This window comes from Salarias fasciatus, chromosome 7 (genome assembly GCF_902148845.1).
Source record: "Salarias fasciatus chromosome 7, fSalaFa1.1, whole genome shotgun sequence".
NCBI classification, from domain to species: Eukaryota; Metazoa; Chordata; class Actinopteri; order Blenniiformes; family Blenniidae; genus Salarias; species Salarias fasciatus.
Window position 1 is genome coordinate 15769517 of NC_043751.1, and position 20022 is coordinate 15789538.

General features: G+C 44.1%; 3 protein-coding genes across 8 annotated transcripts in view; 1 reads left to right on the forward strand and 2 right to left on the reverse strand.

Annotated features, from left to right (window-relative positions):
- Positions 1-7663, forward strand: part of magi2b (membrane associated guanylate kinase, WW and PDZ domain containing 2b) — an 88146-nt gene extending 80483 nt beyond the window's left edge. For 3 of the 4 annotated variants that reach the window (XM_030097150.1, XM_030097151.1, XM_030097153.1), the window contains exons 15-22: positions 206-398; positions 815-1054; positions 2133-2318; positions 2537-2852; positions 3973-4192; positions 4273-4416; positions 5862-6000; positions 6907-7663. In XM_030097150.1, the coding sequence (XP_029953010.1) occupies positions 206-398; positions 815-1054; positions 2133-2318; positions 2537-2852; positions 3973-4192; positions 4273-4416; positions 5862-6000; positions 6907-7577 (2109 nt within the window). In that variant the 3' untranslated portion in view covers positions 7578-7663. Of the gene's footprint in view, positions 1-205; positions 399-814; positions 1055-2132; positions 2319-2536; positions 2853-3972; positions 4193-4272; positions 4417-5861; positions 6001-6265; positions 6511-6906 lie in introns of those variants that run through there. The other variant, XM_030097154.1, reaches the window with a different exon arrangement.
- On the reverse strand, positions 6240-15929 carry LOC115392516 (endoplasmic reticulum-Golgi intermediate compartment protein 2-like). 3 transcript variants are annotated; one of them, XR_003931855.1, is made up of 14 exons: positions 15547-15928; positions 15349-15457; positions 15224-15270; positions 15075-15142; positions 14903-14943; positions 14600-14701; positions 14414-14506; positions 13511-13566; positions 12432-12530; positions 12243-12340; positions 11993-12155; positions 11061-11140; positions 10593-10950; positions 6240-6250 (listed from the first exon to the last, which is right to left on the reverse strand). XR_003931855.1 is itself a non-coding variant. In XM_030097185.1 (13 exons), the coding sequence occupies exons 1-13, from the start codon at positions 15650-15652 to the stop codon at positions 10888-10890; spliced, it is 1122 nt and encodes a 373-aa protein (XP_029953045.1). In that variant the 5' UTR covers positions 15653-15929; the 3' UTR covers positions 10205-10887. The 3 variants fall into 3 exon arrangements, 2 of the variants coding, with proteins under 2 accessions (XP_029953045.1, XP_029953044.1); XM_030097185.1 differs by lacking the exon at positions 6240-6250 and having other exon boundaries at positions 10205-10947; positions 15547-15929; XM_030097184.1 differs by lacking the exon at positions 6240-6250 and having other exon boundaries at positions 10205-10950.
- Positions 15930-17393: 1464 nt separating this feature from the next.
- kxd1 (KxDL motif containing 1) lies at positions 17394-19215 on the reverse strand. The gene is made up of 4 exons (XM_030097193.1): positions 18942-19215; positions 18176-18328; positions 18049-18095; positions 17394-17951 (listed from the first exon to the last, which is right to left on the reverse strand). The coding sequence occupies exons 1-4, from the start codon at positions 19175-19177 to the stop codon at positions 17695-17697; spliced, it is 693 nt and encodes a 230-aa protein (XP_029953053.1). The 5' UTR covers positions 19178-19215; the 3' UTR covers positions 17394-17694.
- Between the last annotated feature and the right edge of the window lie 807 nt (positions 19216-20022).

Consider the following 20022-nt stretch of genomic DNA (forward strand, 5'->3'; position numbering starts at 1 on the left):
TCCCATACCAGAGTGGCGCCTTGCTAACTTGCCTGCGTGGTGAAACAGCATGCGAACCGTGACGCAGACGGACTGTGGCTGCGGGATATTAAGATGGCCGGGAAACGTTACCGTGACCCAAAAGCAATCGCCGTGTGATTCCTCTGTCTTTGTCTCATCCTCCTCACCTTCATCTACGCTGCTAATATCGATTGTCTTTGAACAGATTGTCATTGGCGCCATAATAGAGAACACCCCTGCTGAGCGCGATGGGCGGCTTCGACCCGGAGATGAGCTCATTTCTGTGGATAAAAATGTGGTTGCTGGGAAACCGCACAAATACGTAATAGACTTGATGCACGCGGCGGCTCGCAACGGTCAAGTCAGCTTGACTGTGAGACGGAGAGTGCAAATGCCTGGTGAGGATACGTCTGATTCATTTTTCCTGTCATCTATTGCTTTCTTGTATATTTTTTTCACACTTTACCAAAAACTGGAGAACGAGCTGCACATTTTACTGGCATCAAAAAAACAACAACACAACTTGGACGGGACACACATGCTAACAGATCACTGTGTACTTTTCACCCACACAGCTTCTCTCTAGTAGACCATGCATACGTTTATCCTTTGTTCATTGTGAGTCTGTTTCAGACTCTGGTTTGTGTCTGTCTGCAGTTATACTGCAGAGACTTAAAAATTTGCAGTTTAGAGCCCTCATTTCATTGATTGCTGCATCTATAACTACTTTCATCTAAAAAAAAAAAAAACCCAACAAGACTCCAGTCAGGAAGTCGGTAAAGCTGTACAGTCTGCTTTCTCTCTCGCCCTTCAGGCGAAGCGTGTCCAGTGAACGGCCGCAGCCCGGGATCCGTGTCCACGCAGCACAGCTCCCCCCGCAGTGACGCAGCCTCGGCCTCGGGCCCGCCGGCGGTGGCTGTCCCCGCCGCAACCTCCCATCCGGAGGGGTCCGCCCTGCAGACCAGCGACGTGGTAATTCACCGCAAGGAGAACGAGGGCTTCGGTTTCGTCATCATCAGCTCCCTGAACAGGCCCGAGAACGCCACCGTCATCAGTGAGTTGCAGTGACTTACATCCGTCTAGTGCCCCGAAGGTTGTTTCTAAACACAAACGGTGATTGCGCATCCGCATGACTAATACTCCCAAAGTCACTGCGCTACAAGGATCTGTTTCATGCTGTAGCAGGAGGAAAAAACATCCAAAAAACCTTTTTCTTTAATAACTTATATATCTAAAATGTAACATTTTCTCATTTCACATCAGCCTAGTGTGTAGTTAAAACCCAGTTTCAGATGTAAAACAGCCATTTCATTTGTTTTATTAATAACCAGTGAGCTCCATCATGTCTCCCAGTGGCTACTCCACTTGAGTGATGCTATTAATGCTGCGCCGTAGGTTTACAACCTCCATTAGCTGGGGTCGAGCTGAAATTGATTTGTCGTTTTGTTGCCTTTTTTTTTTAAATTCAGTTCTAATTTTTTGTCTACAGTAGTGTTCAGTTCTTCAGAAGTTTTACATTTGTCCCCATGTGGTTCCCAGTTTGTGAGTGGAGCGGATATTTTGGAGCAGACTGGGGGATTCTTTCGTCCGTCTGATTAACCGAACCTGTCTCATCGCCCGGTGCGGTCATGGAAACACCTACCGCGCTCAGAAATACTCATATGAAAGTTGTGAACTTGAATTAATTGCACACTCACTTGCTTTGTGCATATACCTAAGAATATAAATAAGCCAAAAGTGGGTCCAGTTGACAGAGTCATTACACTTGGCTAAATTAGTTCAGGATGTAATGGTGCGTGCTCAACAGTCCCTCGGGGCTTTTCTCTGCTTGATGAGTCCAGAAAGGTTTTATATTAAAGTGAAATTTTCTCTGTTTATTCAAGTGTCATTCCAAACTGAAACTCAGGTTATAGTTAATGTTTTCTAAATGTGATTTTCTACTGAACAGCTTTAAAACGTTGCGAGTATTATTTCACTAATTTCATTGTTTCTGCAACAGAATTCAGAAGTGTAATTATAAAGAGCTGCAGTGACGCTCCCCGTGTGAAAACAGCCAAAAGTGTTACCATGCTGCTTTGAAATCCTTCTTCCCAATTGGCAGTGACAGCCACCTTGTTATTGCCCGTTTCCAGCTGTGCCCCATAAAATCGGACGCATCATTGAGGGCAGCCCTGCGGACAGATGTGGGAAGCTGAAGGTGGGCGACCGCATCCTGGCTGTAAACGGACAGTCCATCATCAGCATGCCGCACGCAGACATCGTGAAGCTCATTAAAGACGCCGGACTCACAGTCACACTGCACATAATACCAGAGGAGGGTAAGTGCTTGTGCGTGTGTGTGTGTGTGTGTGAGAGAGATGAAATGACATTATTGGGTGTGTTGTGTTTGTTTTGGTTCAATGGAGAATAAACTCCCTGAAGTCAGTCCGCTTGTATGATCCTGTCATCCCAAAAAAATCGAAGCAGTACAAATAGAGGTTTTCTCAAGCTGTAGAGGAGTGCTTCGGCCTTCACTGTAAACTCCTGTCCATTCCAGGTGCTCACTCCGGCCCCAGCTCAGAAAAGCAGAGCCCCATGACACAGAAACACAGCCCCCAAACCCAGCCCAGCCCTGTAGCCCAGCCAAGCCAAGGAGGCGCCCAGCCCGGCCAAATGTCCCTCCAGCCAGGGCAGGCGGCCGCTCATCCGGGTCAAGCACCTGCGCAGCCCAGCCAGACGCCAGCTCAGACGAACCAGACGGCGAGCGGCCCCCCGGCACCAGCAGCGTCCCAGCCTGCACCGGCCGGAACCCAGCAGAGCCCCGTCACCCAGCCCGGCGGCGCTCCTCCGCAGCTCTACCTCCACGACGGCAGGTGAGTGTGTGTTTTAAAGGAAAAGGAGATGAAAGATGAGAAATATCAAACCAGCACTCTCTTTACACGCCAGTAAGTTTGAGAGAAAACTTGTGACTGCGCAGGACTCTGGTCCCAGTCAGTCTCATTCTGAGGCTACTTTGTTGCATAAGACCACTTAGCTCCAACAGCGTCAGTGAATAATTCACTTCAAGGTATCTCTTCTATAATGCAGGAACCCGGCAATCAGACCCTGTTCCATGTCAAAACTATGGAACTGTGTCTACACTGTGTGTGTGTGTATGTGTGTGTGCGTGCATGTCAGATCAAGGCGTTCAGTGTAGCACTCCCCGAGCTGTGGATTTATGGCCATTTTACAAGTTGGAACTTGATAAAAGTTTTAAAACGGAGGCTGATATTTCCGTCCTTCTTGTGTTCACATGCAGTAACCTTCATCTTGTGCTTTCCTCCTGCGCTCGGCTCAAACTGTGTTTTACTAATAAATCTATGCTCAGTGTGTCGATCCTGTTCACATGAGAATACCAGCCACAGTAAAATACTCCCTTTGTATTGTTGGCTGCGATAATGCCAGTATTTCAACTTCTTTCATAATGATATAGTGTTACACAGTGAAACAGTGATTTTAAGCCACAACAAGTAAAATTCCCTGAGATGTCGCGGAGATGTGTGATAACTCGGGAGATATTCTGGAAACTCTGTGAATGTAGGTCACCAGTGTTTTGGAAGAGCTTAGATATGACTGCACCCATGCATGTAAACCTGAGATCTGTCAGGTTGTCAGTGGAGAAAAAATAAGGAATATGACACTAAGTGCTCACATTTAGAGCCGAGCAGTGAATCCTAAAAGAAATCCACAGTTCATGAGGACAACTGTTGTGTCGTCTGGCCTTTTCATTGTGATCAGATCTGTCTTAATTCACCCACAGACATATCAAGAAGTTCAGAAAAGAAATCAAAATTTTCATGTCAAATTTTTTCTAAAATCAGTCACCGTTTTAAAAATCCCTGTCAACTTTCTCAGAGACAAACAGCAGATGTGAAGAGCCACCAGACCTGCCTCACGTTTCTCTCTCCTTCGTGAAGCCTAAAGCCCAACCCGGTGATTTGTTTCCCCTCACAGGTCAGAGGTAAAAGCAAGGCAGGATGTCAAACCCGATTTCCGTCACCCTCCCTTCACCGACTACCGGCAACCTCCGGTGGACTATCGTCACCCTCCGGTGACCGACTACCGTCAGCCTCCGACGCTGGACTACCGACACCCGCCCGGCCTGCTGGACTTCAGGCAGCACCCGGCCGCTGCACAGTTCCCCCTGGGGATCCCTGCCGACTTCAGGCTGCAGGTGGATAAGAGTCAACAGCATCAAAGCAAACCTTTTCCACATTAGCTGCATGTGTGAATTGTTGACATTTTGTTGTGCAGGACTACGATTACTTCACAGTGGAGCTGGAGAAAAGTGCGAAAGGCTTCGGCTTCAGTATCCGCGGGGGCAGAGAGTACAAGATGGACCTATTTGTATTGCGCCTTGCAGAAGACGGCCCCGCCATCCGAAATGGACGGATGAGGGTGAGATGATGGAAACATGATTAAAGTCACTGTTGGTTAAGGACCGTGTCTGTGTGGGTGGATGAATACAAGCCCCGATTTCTGAAGAGCCGTCCCAGCATTTCTGAGGATGTGCTTGTAGAGATAGAAGTTGCAGACTTAACTGAGCCTCGCCGGCCGTGCAGCTCGCCATCTTAATGCCTCAGAAAAAAAATCACATAAAATGCAAACTGATATTAAATATGGTGTAAAATTTAACGAGATGGATTTATCACTCTTTACCTTCATAAGTATTTTTTTTTCCAAATGTCTCCTTAAAGTATTTAATATAAAAAAGCAATCAGCTATAAATTAAATTGCCGCTGTCATATATCGACTTGATTTATTAGCCTGCATCCTGAATAACTCCAGGAGTGAAAAAAGCTATGAAACATTTTATCTGGTGTCATTTCACTTTAGTTCAATTTATTCCTATAATGCAAGTTAAAATGTATTTACCTCATGGCCGTTTACATTCACAGGAATATAAGAGGGAATAAAACTCTACTTGAGCAGCCTGCGGCAACAGTAGAAGAAGAAAGCAGAGGTTTACCTGAAAGCAGCCTGCAGCAGGTCCAGACTGGAGCTCTTTGCTTTCCTCTGTTGTGCCGAGGGCTGTTAGCTGACCGGCCTGCCAGGAGTCACTGACAGATTAAAGATCGCATGAAAACTAGTGTCCATGCAGGACGACTGTATTTTTCCGGCGTATGAATTTCATGCCTGTAGCTGTACCTTCATCCAGCTTCAAAAGTTTCAATAAATGTTATCAGATGAAATGTGCAACAAAATACAAGAGCTCCGCTGATGCGAAACAGAAACATTAGCTTTTCTAATCGTGTGTCATTTCAGTTTCTGGCAAGAGAAAGTTTTCACACCAACCAGAACAGTTTATAAGTCGGCCCATGCACCTCTGTTATTTAACAAAGAACAAAAGCTACTTAATTTTTGCATTCCGGGGTAAAGCAATAGTAACATAAAAGAAAACAACAAGCAATGTGACAACAGAATGAAAGAATGATTGACAGATTATCATCTTCCAGCTCAACAATCAGAGATCCTGCAGGAAGGTACAGAGACAGGAGATTATATCAGATTATACAGATAATTATTTTTAAGTCTAACTCTTATAGAGGATTTGGCGTTCCTCCAGCATGTTTCCTGTCTCTCGGTCACTCAGAAAAGTATGAACGCTTATGAAGTCAGTGACTGGGTGACCCGCCGCTCACCCCGAGCGGCTCCTGTTGAGACGGAGTCAAACACGCTGCTGAAATGCACTTATTCCCCCGTCGCTCCGTGGAGGTGCTGCACAGCAGAAGCAGGCTGTGTGGAAAAGTTAACCTTCCATGGTTAAACAGAACCTGACAGAAATCGACCCTCTGTGTGTGTGTGTGTGTGTGTGTGTGTGTGTGTCTGTGTGTGTCCTGCAGGTAGGGGATCAGATCATAGAGATTAACGGGGACAGCACTCGGGACATGACTCACGCCCGCGCCATCGAGCTGATCAAGGCGGGGGGCCGGCGGGTCAGGCTGCTGCTGAAGAGGGGGACGGGGCAGGTGCCAGAATATGGTGGGTTTACGCCACATGAACCCAACTCTCCCACAGTCCCACTCAGAGATTATCATTGTTGACTCTTCTTATAATCAAAGACATATTAACATAGATTTATCTCTACATTTCACTCCTTGCTCTGTAGTTTATTAATCCTCCAATTTAACACGTCTTAACAAGAAAGAGCTAGTAGCTGTCCGTAATAACCTGCCCTCTTCGTGTGTTTTAACTCCTCTGCTTTAAGTCTAATGATTGCTACAGGCTTTTACTTGCCTTCCTTTAGGAATGGTACCTTCCAACCTCTCCATGTGCATGAAAGGTGACACACTAAGCTCCCCCTATTTCTTCCTAATGGGCCACTCGAAAGACACGGTTTGTGAAAAACTGCACGTCTGTCTTCCTCTCAGTGCTGATGAATCTGTGTGTGGTGCAGACGTGCTCCGGGCATGCAGTCGGGCGGACGATCATAAGTTTGTGCATGTGAAAATAGCAGCTGTGTTGTGAGTCTGTGTAGGTGTGTGCATGAGCTTGTGTGTGTGTGTGTGTGTGTGTTGTGCTAAGAGAGCAATATGCTCTGAAGTGACCCTCCAGATGAAATTGTATCGTTCTGAAGAGGGCTGTGAAGTAGACTGTTTGAAATCAGAGTGCTGCTGGGGATCAGTCAGACACACAAATACGTCTTGTTTTTGTTTTGTCTTGTTTTGTTTGGCTCTGAATCAATCCCGACGCACAAATCTGTGTTTGTGCTGCTCAGACACGTTTGCATGCAAATTTGCCCGATAATGTACGATGACTTAATGACGCTTCTCCTTCTCAGATTTGCTCTTCTCCCTCATTGATTCGGTCTCTCCGTGCACGTGCATGCTTCTACCCGCCCGTTTCATCTCGCTCCACCTTGACAGTGTTTTTGTCCTTCCCCCCCAGACTGTGTCGGCCCCTGGGATCCCCTTCCTACAGCCCACTCTGCCCTGCAGGAAGTGACCCTGGAAGCTCACCTGAATCCATTGCTCTCATCCCATCCAGCCTCAGCCCCAGACTCCCCTCATCAGCTCCCCCATGAGGCCACAGTGTGCATGGCAGACAAAGCCCCGCCGCTGACGGACCACGGCTCCGTCAGGGGGGCCGCAGGTGGCAGGTCCACCGAGCAGAGGTGCGGCGTCCGGGGGCAGGGGGAGGCGGACTGTGGGCCGGCCGACAGACACGCCCGAGCTTTGCCTCCCAAAGCGGGACGGTCCAGTGAGAGGAGAGAGAGGCAGCGGGAGGCCAGTTCCCCCTGCTGCGACAGGAAGGTCCTGCACACGCAGGCGGTGAGCGCCGTCTGGCCCTGGGACCCCTACGTCAGCGTGAACCTGAACGGCGCCCCTCTGGGCAGCGGGAACGGACATGCCGGCCTCCAGGAGAGGCTGCTGTCCAGAGGCCTGTTCACCAGGGAGGACGACAGGGCCGGCGGCCACGCCGGGCTCTGCTGCCCCTCCAAAGCCGCGGAGGATCCCCCAGGGAGGAGCGCCGCCGCCTCCCCGGGGCCCTGGAACGTCCCCGGCTCCGACAAACTGCCCGGCACCCTGAGGTCCTGGACCTCCACGGTGAGCAGGTAGACTGCTGGTCTGGACCTGATCACACTGAATGGCTTCTCCTCACTCATGGCGCCCTCTCACATCAGAGAAAGGCACTTTATCTCCCTCTCTCTCTCTCTCGCTCTCTCTCGCCGGTCCCTTTCTCCCCTCCGTCGATTTCTGAAGTCCTGTCCTACGTTTCATTTGTTCTTACGAGATGACGACTACACCCACCACCTTAAAGGACACACAGACCTTCACAGCCGCTGCTCCATGCGGCGCCACCCCGATGGAGACCCTCACGCGCGACCATCCCCGTCACAGATGGAACTGTCCTTTTCGACATGTACCTTTAACCGCTCGACCGTATCTGGCTCAGATTGGTTTGTGCAACGTGGCCTCACATGGAACAAGGAAGACAAGCATATGTGCAGCCAAGAGATTTCATTTTTGCTCCATTTGACGGCGGCTCCGCGTCCGTCGGATGGAGGCAAGCGATACAGAAACTTCTGGAAGACAAGCGGCGGCCTGCTCAACCCGAGCTCACATGCCTACCGATATATCATATACTGTAAATGTAAAGATGTGAAAAATATGTACATTTGGTCTACTCAAAAATATACCTGGTGGTGTGTTTTTGAGGCAGTGTTATAGTTAGATATATTGTAAAAAAAAAAAAAAATCTATATATATATATATATAAAATAAAATAAAGGGGGAAAGAAAAAAAACCAAGAGACAGTATTTTAGGGTGACGATTTCCATGGCCTCGTCTATAACTACATATCAAAGACTGTGCAAGTCACCAAACCCAGACCGCTGAGGAGGGCGGTGGTCGTGTGCATGGATATGAACCTTCATGTCATCAGACAGGGTCTCACACGTCTTTCAGAGGTAGAATATAGAGCGAACATCCTCTGGGGAGGAGAGCAGCGCAGTCCACGTGAGACAAAAAGGATCCTTTTTTTTTTTTGTTTTTTCGTCCTTTTTCCACAAAATTGAACTTTTGACTGACAACAGTTGGCTTAGTAAAGAACTCATTATACTCCTCTGAGTTATGTACGCAACTCAATCACAAGTCGACCATGCAGTCATTGTGCAGAATTATAAGCTGTGTTGTATTCATTTAATGCTCAACAGACAAAAAAAAAAAAAAAAAAAAAAAATTCTGTCCAGTCTATTTCCCATTTCTATGCCTTTTACTGTGCTACGTGTACCACATCACTGTGGGAGAGGGGCATCGGTGCGGGGAAGAGGAGGCCGATGGGGGTGAGGTGGGGCGGAGTGCCTTACTCGAACTAATGCAGAGCTCTTGCGATTTGTTTTGGAACCTTAAATGCAAAGCAAAGAAATTACCGCCGGTCTGCGGGGGCGCGTCGTTTCTTCAAACGTTCAACTCCAAGCAGTGCAGACACGCTGATGCACTCTCGGCTGTAAAGCTTATCAATGTCAGTGATCGCCCTCGTCCACCGGCGTTTGAGAGGGGATCAAATGTAGCCTGTAGCATCACATCCTCTTCTCCAGGTCACCTGGGAGCGCAGAGCGCCGACCGTCGATCAAGACGGGGTCAAAAATCAAAGTGGGTCATGATTTCTGTACTTCAGCTTTCTTTGTCTGTTCCGTGAAGAAAAATGTTAGTTTGCTGCAGACGAAGCAGGATCCAGATGCATCAAAACATCCGTTCGATCACAAACTGTTGTCTCTGGCTGCGATCAAACCCAGACTATCCAGGACAAACACACTCCTCCGTTTTGATACGATCCGATTCCCCCCAGCGAAAAAGGTTTTTTGCTCCTAAATTAAAACTCACTCGAGCTTCTGAGTGAAGAAAGACCGGAGGAGCCTTTAAAAAAAAATCCCAAAGGGTTGTGACAGTCTGACTGCAGCGTGACGGCACATCTGGGCTCTTTCTAGTAAACCGCTGGTTTGGTGCTCCTACATGCAGACCTGGACACGAAGGAGACCTGGTGCGTTCAGCATCATCTGGACTGATGTTGATCAGCAATTAAAAAAAAAAAAGAAAAAAAGTGGTCTGACTGAGCGTTGGTTTACGAGGTAAACTGCTGAGCAGGAAGCATGACGGCACACCGGTAGGCTGTAGAAATGTGTTTACTGTTCGTACAAATGTTGAGAAAAGCTGAGAGAATACGTCATCCAGCCCTCTGTCTCCATCCAGGCCGCCCCCCCTGCCTGCTGTGACTGATTTTGTATACAGAAACAAAAAAGAAAAAGAAAAAAAAAAAAACAACCTGCTTATTGGAACCTGTGAAGGATGGCACGTTCATAAACCCCCATTGAGATCAAGTATAACTGTGTAGTGTTAATTGTGTACTATTCACCTTGTACAGCTGTATTCCTACAAATATGGTTTACTGTATCATTGATACTGTAGTTTCAAAGACGTGAACAACTATTTTTATGAAATGCGACAGTACTGATATATTACATTTTGCTAAAAAACAAAAAACTTGTTTACTGAAAGATATTCTGAAATACTGTCAAATAAACTCTTGACATGGTGTAAAACAGAATGTGCCAGACTCTTTAAATTCACACCGCAGCTCCAGTTGCTTTTGCGCTGTATGGGATCACAACCTGAATTTAAACATTTCCAAACTATTGCTTCGTCAAAACCGCATCCATCTTCTGGACGTTCTGCGGCTCCCGTCGCAGGATTATCAATCGCTGCAGCTTGAACGTCAGAAAGAACCAGCGTGTTTAAAACAAAGCCTGATATTGACAATGAATCATTGTCAGGTTGAAAGTAGATTTTAATTAACGCACGTCTGCCTCACACACTGGAACGCAGAACACACGGCGACCAGCCTTTCCAGTCACTGCGCATGATTCATCTTTAAAAGGCCTCGAAGATTATCGGACGTTGTCGTGGGTGAGAGGAGTTTTCAGGAGCTCATCAAAATTCACCGCAGAATCCAGGGAAGGAGAAAAAAAAAAACAACTCTGCAGTTATGTTGTCGATCAGTAAATTAAACACGCTCTACACTGACGCCCAGATTTAATTTGTCAAAATGAAAGAGACTTTAGTGGAAGAGTGACAGGCCTTCATATTCAATAGTCTGATGAACAGTAATGGAGTAAATATTTCATCCTTCCACCGACTGTGACATGTAATTAGTGAAGGTATTGATTACAATCCGTTCCAGTTACACAAGAATCTCACACCCACCCAGTAAAAATGTAAAAAAAAACCAAAAAAAAACAATAAAATACATTTTAAATGAGTCGGGACACATTTTCTTTTTTTAAAAAAAAAAGCTTGTAAACAATTTCCCAGCTTCTCACTGTTGTTTCTGTCTGAGGCCTTCGACTGTGAGCAGCTGCTGGTGTCTTCTTATTGGGGCTGATCTGCTGGAAGCAGCGGTTCCTGCTGGTCTGGCGCCGCCAGAGGAGCCTTCTGAGGAAAGGAGGACCAAGGAAATTAGTCACTGGAAAAAAAAAAAAAAAAAAAAAACATAACAGATGACTGTAAAGGATATTTTTGATTTTAAAATGAATACGTCTCACTTCGGGATGGCTGTAGATTCCGATCTGAAAACGGCAGCAGACGACATCAACCAGGAAGCCGACCATCCCGTGGAGCATCCCTGCACGTGAACACACAGCCGGTTAGAGAGCGGCGCTCGCGCTCAGGGGGGTTAATGTTTGGTAGAGGCTCCTTTAAATCCTTTTAAATGCTTGAAGATGTTGAGTCGAAGTGGCAGCCTGCACTTCAAAGCACACACACAACCATGAATAATACACGAAGAGTGGTTTTTGTCTTTTTTCCAAGCTTCTTAACATCATTTACTGAGGAGCGAGTGTGTGTGTGTGTGTGTGTGTGTGTGTGTGTGTGTGTGTGTGTGTGTGTGTGTGCTCGCCAGCAGAAATATTCTCTCTTTGTCAACTTTTAACGGACACTTAGTGAAACACACTCCGCTCACACTGGGTTAGGTGGACGGACAAAAAAGACGGCCAATCCTCTTTTTGAATAAATAAGTCAATAAATGCAATGCATAAAAAACAATAAAGAAACAAATCTGGGGGTGGTGATCCACAGGATCTTCTTTCAATGTCACAGTATAATTTAGGATTATGTTGTCTTCTCTCGTATCGAAATTTAGAGGAAGTGATTTTATTACTATGAGCCGCAATAAAATAAACATTTACCCTCCATATAAAATTAGAGTTTCCAGCTTTTACCGTTACAGTATTGCAGCCGTCTTCGTCTCACATCAGAGATGTTGAAACGTGTGATTGTGCCAAATGATTTTTTTTTTTTTATGAGCAGTTTCTGTGACAATAACATTGCTTTGAATTCATCAACTCTCTGATCTGTTTGTACATTTTCACACAAAGTTTAATTCATCAATTAAAAAGCACAGAAGTCGGCGTTTGATACTCTGGAATGAAATGAGACGGCGTTTCGGGATCCGACGCTTGCGGGACTCTTGACGTACCTGTGGTGGAGAAAATGCCTCCGATGATTCCACAGAGTCGAACCAGGAACTGCCAGAGCGGCATGTGCTGCTCGGTGACTTTCACCATCAGTGAGCTGATATCGTACTTCATGAAGATCCCTGAGACGCCGTGGCTGCCCGCCGCGTGGTTGATCACTCGCTCCTACAGGACAAACACACACACGTTCAGCCATCGGAACACACACCGCTGTCTGAACGTGAAGGCCAGATGGACAAACAGCAGACGGACCCGTTCAGTGACTGAGTACTGGTGTGTGTCTGCCGACACTTTGTAGGTGTTGAGCTTGGTGGGCACGATGGTGATGAAGTACTGAAACATGTGGTTCGCTGCGGAGAACAATTCAAAACCCGTCAATCAAATGGAACAGCAGAGCGTCCGTCACGTTTACCAATTAAGATTTCAGAAAGCAGGTGTTACACTCGGTGGAGATTTTCTCTGTGCCGTCCAGCGTGCTGATGATCCCAGGGATGGCTTCTCCGAAAGAGAGGTGGTCGATCCGATGGGAGAAGTTATACGCTGCAACAGCAAGAAGAGGCGCTTTAGCAGGAAACGCACAGCGGAAGACGGACGATCTTCTCTGACATGGATTTGTTGCCGAGCCAGCAGTAACACCGGGATAAAAGGAAGGAGGAAATCTGTTTAACCTTAAAGGCACTCAATTAAATACTTGCAAATTGAACGTTTCAGCCACAAAGTGTTACTGATGAATAATTCAAGACTTTTTTTATATCAGGAGTTGAAATTATTCAAATAGTTTTTATACACAATAACAATTTTGAAAGTGTCAAACCCACTCACATCATACATATTTCATGATTTATAACTTGCCACGGCTCATACTCCACTGGGTACCACGCTCATATTTACTGTATGTTTGCTAAAAAATATACAGAACTGTGATCTCCAAGATCAAGTCGGTCTACGAGTTGGCAGGAAGAGACACTTTTACCAATAAGATTTCATGAAATCAAAGCTGAATGTTAAACACTTCTATTTCTCTTTTATTGAAAGTCATCAAGCTTCATTTGGACAAAATGTGAGTAAAAGTACCAGTAAATCTATTCACTGTCCAGACGATAATCTATTCAGTCACGGCCAGTGTCACCACGGCTTTAAGTAGATTTTATATTCATTTCCCGGATACAGTGATTAAAGGTCCATTCACAAGAGGGTCAGTGGTTTAAACAGAAGAATGACACCGACGTCTCGGGTACTTAAATTGAAACCTGTTCATTCTTCAGTACATAAAACAACTTGAACCGTCAAAAAAAAAAAAAAAAAAAAAAAAAATTTTGTGGAATAATCACAGAGTGGAGCTTCTTTAACTTCCTAAAATTACACAGATGACTGATACCTGCAGTCTTTTCTGATCTTTAAAATTAGGTGAACTGGACTGTTTTAAAACAGACTGTGAGGAAGAAGAACATCAGCTGCTTCGGTTTTTGTTTCACTGTGGCTTCGCTCAACGGTGTGAAAGTGAAAAGCTGTAAACTTACAGTCATGGCTAACGAGTGCGGCCAGGTGGGCGTGGCCTCGGGGGTGTGGGATGGACCTGCAACCAAACAACAGCAAGATCAGACCACAAAACATATCTGTGTATCTACTGAGAGACTGTGAATAGATACAAATATCTCATAGTGACTGTAGATATCTCCCCTGCAACCAGTTTGCACAGCAGTGGCAGTGAGGCAGCAAATTCACGATCTTTGAATGAGACGTGGTTGGTGTGGAGCTCGCTGGTCAACTAGCAGTCCAGGACCGAACTAGTGAAAGTGAAGCAACTGTTGAGAGAGCAGCAGCTTGAGATCTGCACCAGTCCGAGCCAAGGACACGACTCTGATACCACATCTTCGTTCTCCGCTCGCTCCTGCACAAGACGGTCCTTCTCACTTCCAGATTTTGGCTTCATTAGTGTGAAACTGTGACTCAAGATAGATTTTTTTTTTCTTTCCAAATGAAGACTTTACAGCATCATACCAAACTATTGATACCGACGTTTAAATTTGCACTGAAATGATTCAACGTATTGAGCAATTGATTAAAGGGTTGAGCTCTCTTATTACATTTGGACTGAACCCCTCTCAGATGTTGTAGCATTTGTATTTGCAATTACATCTGTGTCAACATGTTTTTAGTCAAGAGAAGTCCGTCCTTTGAGATAAACACTGTTGCCAATTTTCCACTTGTGGCATTGAAACAAAGAAGGACAAGTCAATCAGTTTTTTTAGTATTTTTTTAAACACTAGTCAAATCTGAAACAGAAGAAATGTAAAACTTCATCTAGAATTTCAGGTAGTTTATTTAATCAGTCTAAAGCAAATGAATGAAGATGATCATAATGGTTCTTGAAGACAACAACTTGTAAATGTGTAACAAAGGGTAAAACGAAGCACACATACTTGCCAACGGTGATGTGGAAGTTTCCTGCCACCTTGTTGACATACAGATGCCCGTGGATCCTACAGGCAGTGAGCGAAGAGGAGCTGTCCTCACTACAGGAGGAAAAAAAAGAAAAAAGAAAACGCTCAAATTTCCAGCTTAAATCAGGACCATCACAGACCAGACTGGCTTTAAGATTCAGATACCTTGGACTCTGAGCAGGGGGAGATCCTTTGAGTGCAGCTTTGAAAAGCACGTCCTGCAGGGAGTGCTCCACTCTCAGGCGGTCCTGGATGTGCTGCAGCGTCCTGACGGGACGGATAAATAGCAACAACATAGACATCTTTGTAATGACAACCATATGGCATGTAAACAATGTCCTGCTTTTTAGCCATAAATAAATCAGCAGAGCCCATCACTGATTATAGACATCAAAAGTGGAGCAAAAGCAGAAGTGCAATCCTGTAGGAGAGTGTACAACAGATTTGATATGTTCAAATGAATCTTACATGTGCCATAGCCTTTGCTGCGGAGAGAGCTCAAAGTTGACCTGAAATATGAAAAATAAATATCAGATGAGGATAAAGAGCTTTAGGACTGTGACAAAAAAGATTAAGACGTTTTTTTCATTTTATTTTTAATCCTTCATTGCTCAGTGAACTATAGAAAGCTCAAACTCACTGCTTCATATTTTAAGCCATCAGAAGCAACCATCGTCTCTGCAAGATCCAAGACATCTGCTCCTATATCTGCAGTCAAACCACAAAGAAACCACTTTAAAGGCTGTTTTTACAGGTGACAGAATAAAAAAAATGCATGGGTCTACTTACATTGACACCTCATGGCTACTGTAATATCCACATTTATCTTCAGTTTACTGCAAATGAGGGAAAGCTGCAGTTATGCTGGGAGGAGTTTAAGCACATTAACAACACGTACTGCTGTAGGCGCTCACCTGCTGAAGTCTTTATCCACCTCGTATTCATACCTCATCCACGTATTTCTGTACACAAAGAACTCCAGGAAGGCGAGCGCAGCCATGAGAGTGAAGGCAATGAGAGAGACTGGGGACAGGGTCAGAGGTTAGGTTTAGGGTTAAGGTTCCTGAGGCTGCTGAACACCGGCGGTTCGGCCGCGGTGAGGCGGGCTCTACCTGTCCCTCCGGTGGCTGAAGCCTCCACGTAGCTCTCGGGAACTTTCGGGAAAGCGTCCAACTCTTTGACCAGAGTCAGAGCCTTCTTCCTGGTCAGCCTCCTCATTCTGGGAGCCGCGGCGGAGGGCGAACCCGGGGGTCTCCCTCATCCACCGAGTGTCTCCTGACAGCGAGCAGGCAGCTGCGGCGGCGGCTGTGCGCGTGACGTATCGTTCCGCTGACGTTGGACGTCTCACGAGCTCACGTTCACTCTACTGTTAGCTTGTTAGCTTAGCACCCAGCTAAAGCACAGCTGGGGAGAGCCGGTCTGACTGTTAATATCAATTAAGATATTCCTTTTTAAACACGGTTTAAATGCTTCTGCCGACATCCACACAAAAACAACAACTCGCCCCCAGTTCGCCAGTAGCAGCGTCCGTATGATGTGGAACTGCGCCGGTTCCGCTTGACCCCATTGTTTGGGGAAAAAATGCTTTCATTTGGTATTAGCGCCCTCTAGCGGTGACTAGCTCTTCCTACAGTTCATTAGTTTAATACACAAACTGATCATTTTAAAATAAATATAAAATATAAAAATCATTGTATCATATATGTTACTCACGTGTATATGTGTTTTTACCTAACCCTTAAACAAGCTCTGTGCACAAGGAGGTGCAAATTATGGGGATGCAATAAAGAAAAGTTTTGTACTGTTAAAATTTAAAGTCTTGCTGTAACTCAACATCAAATGATTTGGTTGATTTCATCTATATTTGTTTCTTCGGCCAGTTTATAAAACAGAATGACTGCTAATGGTGCAGGACCTGATGATCAGAGAAGCTATTGCATATTGCTCATGTCCCAAATAAACAATATCACATGGGAGAAAATATTTGTTACTCATTAATATAACAATAGCAGGAATGTCTGTATATGTATAGATGTATCTATTTTACAGGATAGATAGATTACCAAACTATGCTGATATGAAGTTTGACTAATTGAGCGTAAAATATAAATTGAAATAGACATGTTCATGTCAGGTACATACAAAATAATATAATCACATGCAATTAATGCAATCATTGCTGAATGTACTGTATGTGCCTGCAGTATATCCTTGAGAGTTTATTTTAAGCCAAGAGACAGATTTTGGTGATCAGATAAAGGATGAGAATGACAGAAAAGTTTTGTGGAAACTCTTCAGTGATGAGAAAAGCATATTTAACCAGAGAGAGCTTCAGTCAGTGGGTGATGAAGAAAATACATCAAAAATCACAAAGATTTAATAAATTAAGGCGATAGTGGTTTTACTGAATGGCACTTGGATATGGATGGAATTCTAAAGTAGAAACCCATTAGTTTAACTATATAACTTTAAAATATCTGAATGTCATTTATTACATTAACATAAAATACCACTTTGTTTCTTTTTCATGGTGTGAAGTATAAAGGCTACTCAGCACAATTCCCCTTTAAAGTTAATAGACTTGGTATATAAAAAAAAATCCTTTGATAAAAAATTGTACACACGACTTTAAAACAAGAATGTGTCATTAATCTTTAATCAGGTAACGTATCCTGGAAGATACAACTTCCATCCATCCATCCTGCATAATGCAACTAACCATAAATGAAGGCATGGTACATCTGGAACATATGCGCAGACGATCAACACGCAAACACGGAGAGACAGACAACCACGCACTCACATTCACACTACGGGCATTTTAGGGTCTTCACTTCTCCTCATATGTAAGTTTTTAATCTGTGAAAGGTAATCGGATATACCTGGACAGTGAAAAAATTTGCTTTCTAGTCAATATTGCAGTGACTATATAGTTAAAAAAAAAGATGCTTCAAATTAGTGCAGGCTTTTGGTTATTTTTACTGTCAATACATTAAGCATATCTACAGGAAAATATTACTTTACAACTTCAAGTACTTTCTGCTCCATATTGGTTTGTGCACAAACAGGACTAGTGAGCATGCCAAAATAATTCCAGCATCCTCAGATCTGGAATATGAAACTTGTGATCTTCAATAAACAGACATTTGACTGGAAATGAGGTCAACACAGATTCAAATACACCACATCACCTGCTCAAATAGTCTGAAGGGTCACGCCCAGCTTTAACTGACATAAATTAAATTAACAAACAGTCCAATTTATTCTGCAGGTACAGAGTCCGGACCCTCGTCCCGCAGGACTCCTATCTCTGGGATGTCAGAGGTGGGCGTGTCAGGCGGCTCTTGGGACAGGTCTTCAGAGCATCTGCTCACGGTGGGTGAGATGACATCTGGACTTGTGTCGCAGGACTCTGTGCTCTGCTCCGACGTGGCTGTTGTGGCTGTTGTGGCAACACTCGGGGGGACTGGGTCAAATTCATCATCATCGTCCTCCAGGATTGGAGACTCATGGATATCTATCAGAAAAGAGAGGCATTATTCAGAATATAAAGAGATGTAGAAAAACTGAACTTTTATTTACACTTGATGAATGAAAAGAAAACGTGAGCTTACTGCTGAAAGCGTCTGGGTACTGCTTAGCTATCTTCCCTTTCAGTGTCCTAAAAAAGTAAAGGAGATCAAAAATCAGATGATCAGTGTGTTCACAGTGTCTGTTAGCACTGAAGATGTTGTGCCATACCTGATCCGTCTGAAAATGCTGTCCAGATCTTTCTTCATCTCCACCAGGGTGCGGGTGTGGAGCAGAAAGTGCTCGTTCATCTGCTGCAGCCGCACATTCGACAGGCCGTTGAAGTTAATCAGCATTTCATTGGTTTTCTCAAAGCGATCCAGCCTGTTCACAATACAATTAAGAGGAAAGTGACAATCTGTTTTTTTCTCCAAAAAAAAAAAAACATCTGTGTTCACTTTTTTCTTTCTTTTGAATGTATGCTCAAATTTCATGCCCTGACACTCTCCAGGTTCACATAATACAAAATCTAAACAAATACTGTAATACATAGAATAACTTAAAATAGCAACATATATCGAGATCTAAAATTAGACATTTCTAATGTCAATTTCAGTAACCAAAATTCTCCTAAATGAAATACTGGGTGGTCAACATGATGTACATGAGGCACAATCAAAAAGCACCATTTGTCTAATGAAGACTCCCTTTTGAGTCTGAACTACCTACTTACATTGGTTTATGGGGGTTGGGTTTAACATTTTCACATTAGTTTGACCTGAAATGCATTAATGAATGTACAAAAGAATAGTTTGTATAAATGTCCCAACAATCTAGTATGATATCGGAAGGGGATTCTGCAATAATGTCTATAATTCTACTCTAGAGGAAAGCATTAAGGTTTTAAACGCTCTTTAAAGGTGCTAGGTTTCGTAAGAATAAATGAAAAACTAACTTAAGTCCAGTGCATCTGCCTGAACCTGCAGTTTCCACTCACATGTGTCTCTGAGCCTGAATGATGGCGTTCACGTCCTCCGAGTTCACCATGCTGAGCATCCTGCTGCAGAAGACTCCGGACGCTGTGGGCTCCGCCATGATGAGCACGAAGAACGGCTGCACAAACAAACCTTCACTCACAAAGATGCGGACAATTCGAGAACCATAAAAAAAGAAAACAAAAACAAAGCACTTCCGCAACAATTTCACTTCGGCGCTGTCACATGACAGCCACATCCGGGTCTCTTCTTCTCTGTCTGTCAGAAGTGGAACAACCGGAGAACAGGCTCTTCATCGCCCCCAGTGTCTGATGTGCGCAAATACATCACCATCAAACCAGAGTGTTATGAAACAGTTTGCCCAATTTTTACGCTTTGTAAAAACTATGGGAAATGATTAATCTAAAAATGTATTGAATGTTGCTAAAAATCTTAAAATTTTACTGGACTAACAATTTCCTCCACAACCCACTGGTTAAAATATTAGAATGTTAATTTATACATATGGAAACCCTTGAATAAACCTTTGCAATGAATTGAAGTCAGTTTCAGTGACAACCAATAGGTACTGTCCATGTTTTAGCTTTATAAAAACAATATTGCAGGGAAATGTTGCAACTGTTTTTTTTTTTTCTCAATAAAAATTAAGAAAGATATCCCAGGGGAAATGACAGAAGAAGCCAATATTCATAGAAGTAAAGTATTCTGCAAACTATTTACTTTTGCTACTGAAATAGAATACATTTGATGTAAATATTTATCAGTGTCCTTTAACTGATGTTTCTTTTTATTATTTCTTCTATAGGTAAATTGTAAAATAAAACTCCCAATTTAACATGGAGCTTAAATGTCTGATTTAAATTTAAAATTGCTTTGTCTACGTTTGGTAGAGGATTCAATTTTGGCTCAGCGTTTTTTTTTTTTTTTTTTTGTTTTTTTTTTTCATTACATATCTGTCATTCTTGACTATTTGGGAAAAGATTGAATCTGGGTTGAGCCTGGGTCAGGCCTACGATCAATATATGGATGGACATATTGCCTCTTGATGGATGATGTCTTGACCTTGAGTGTGGGCTGAGTTCA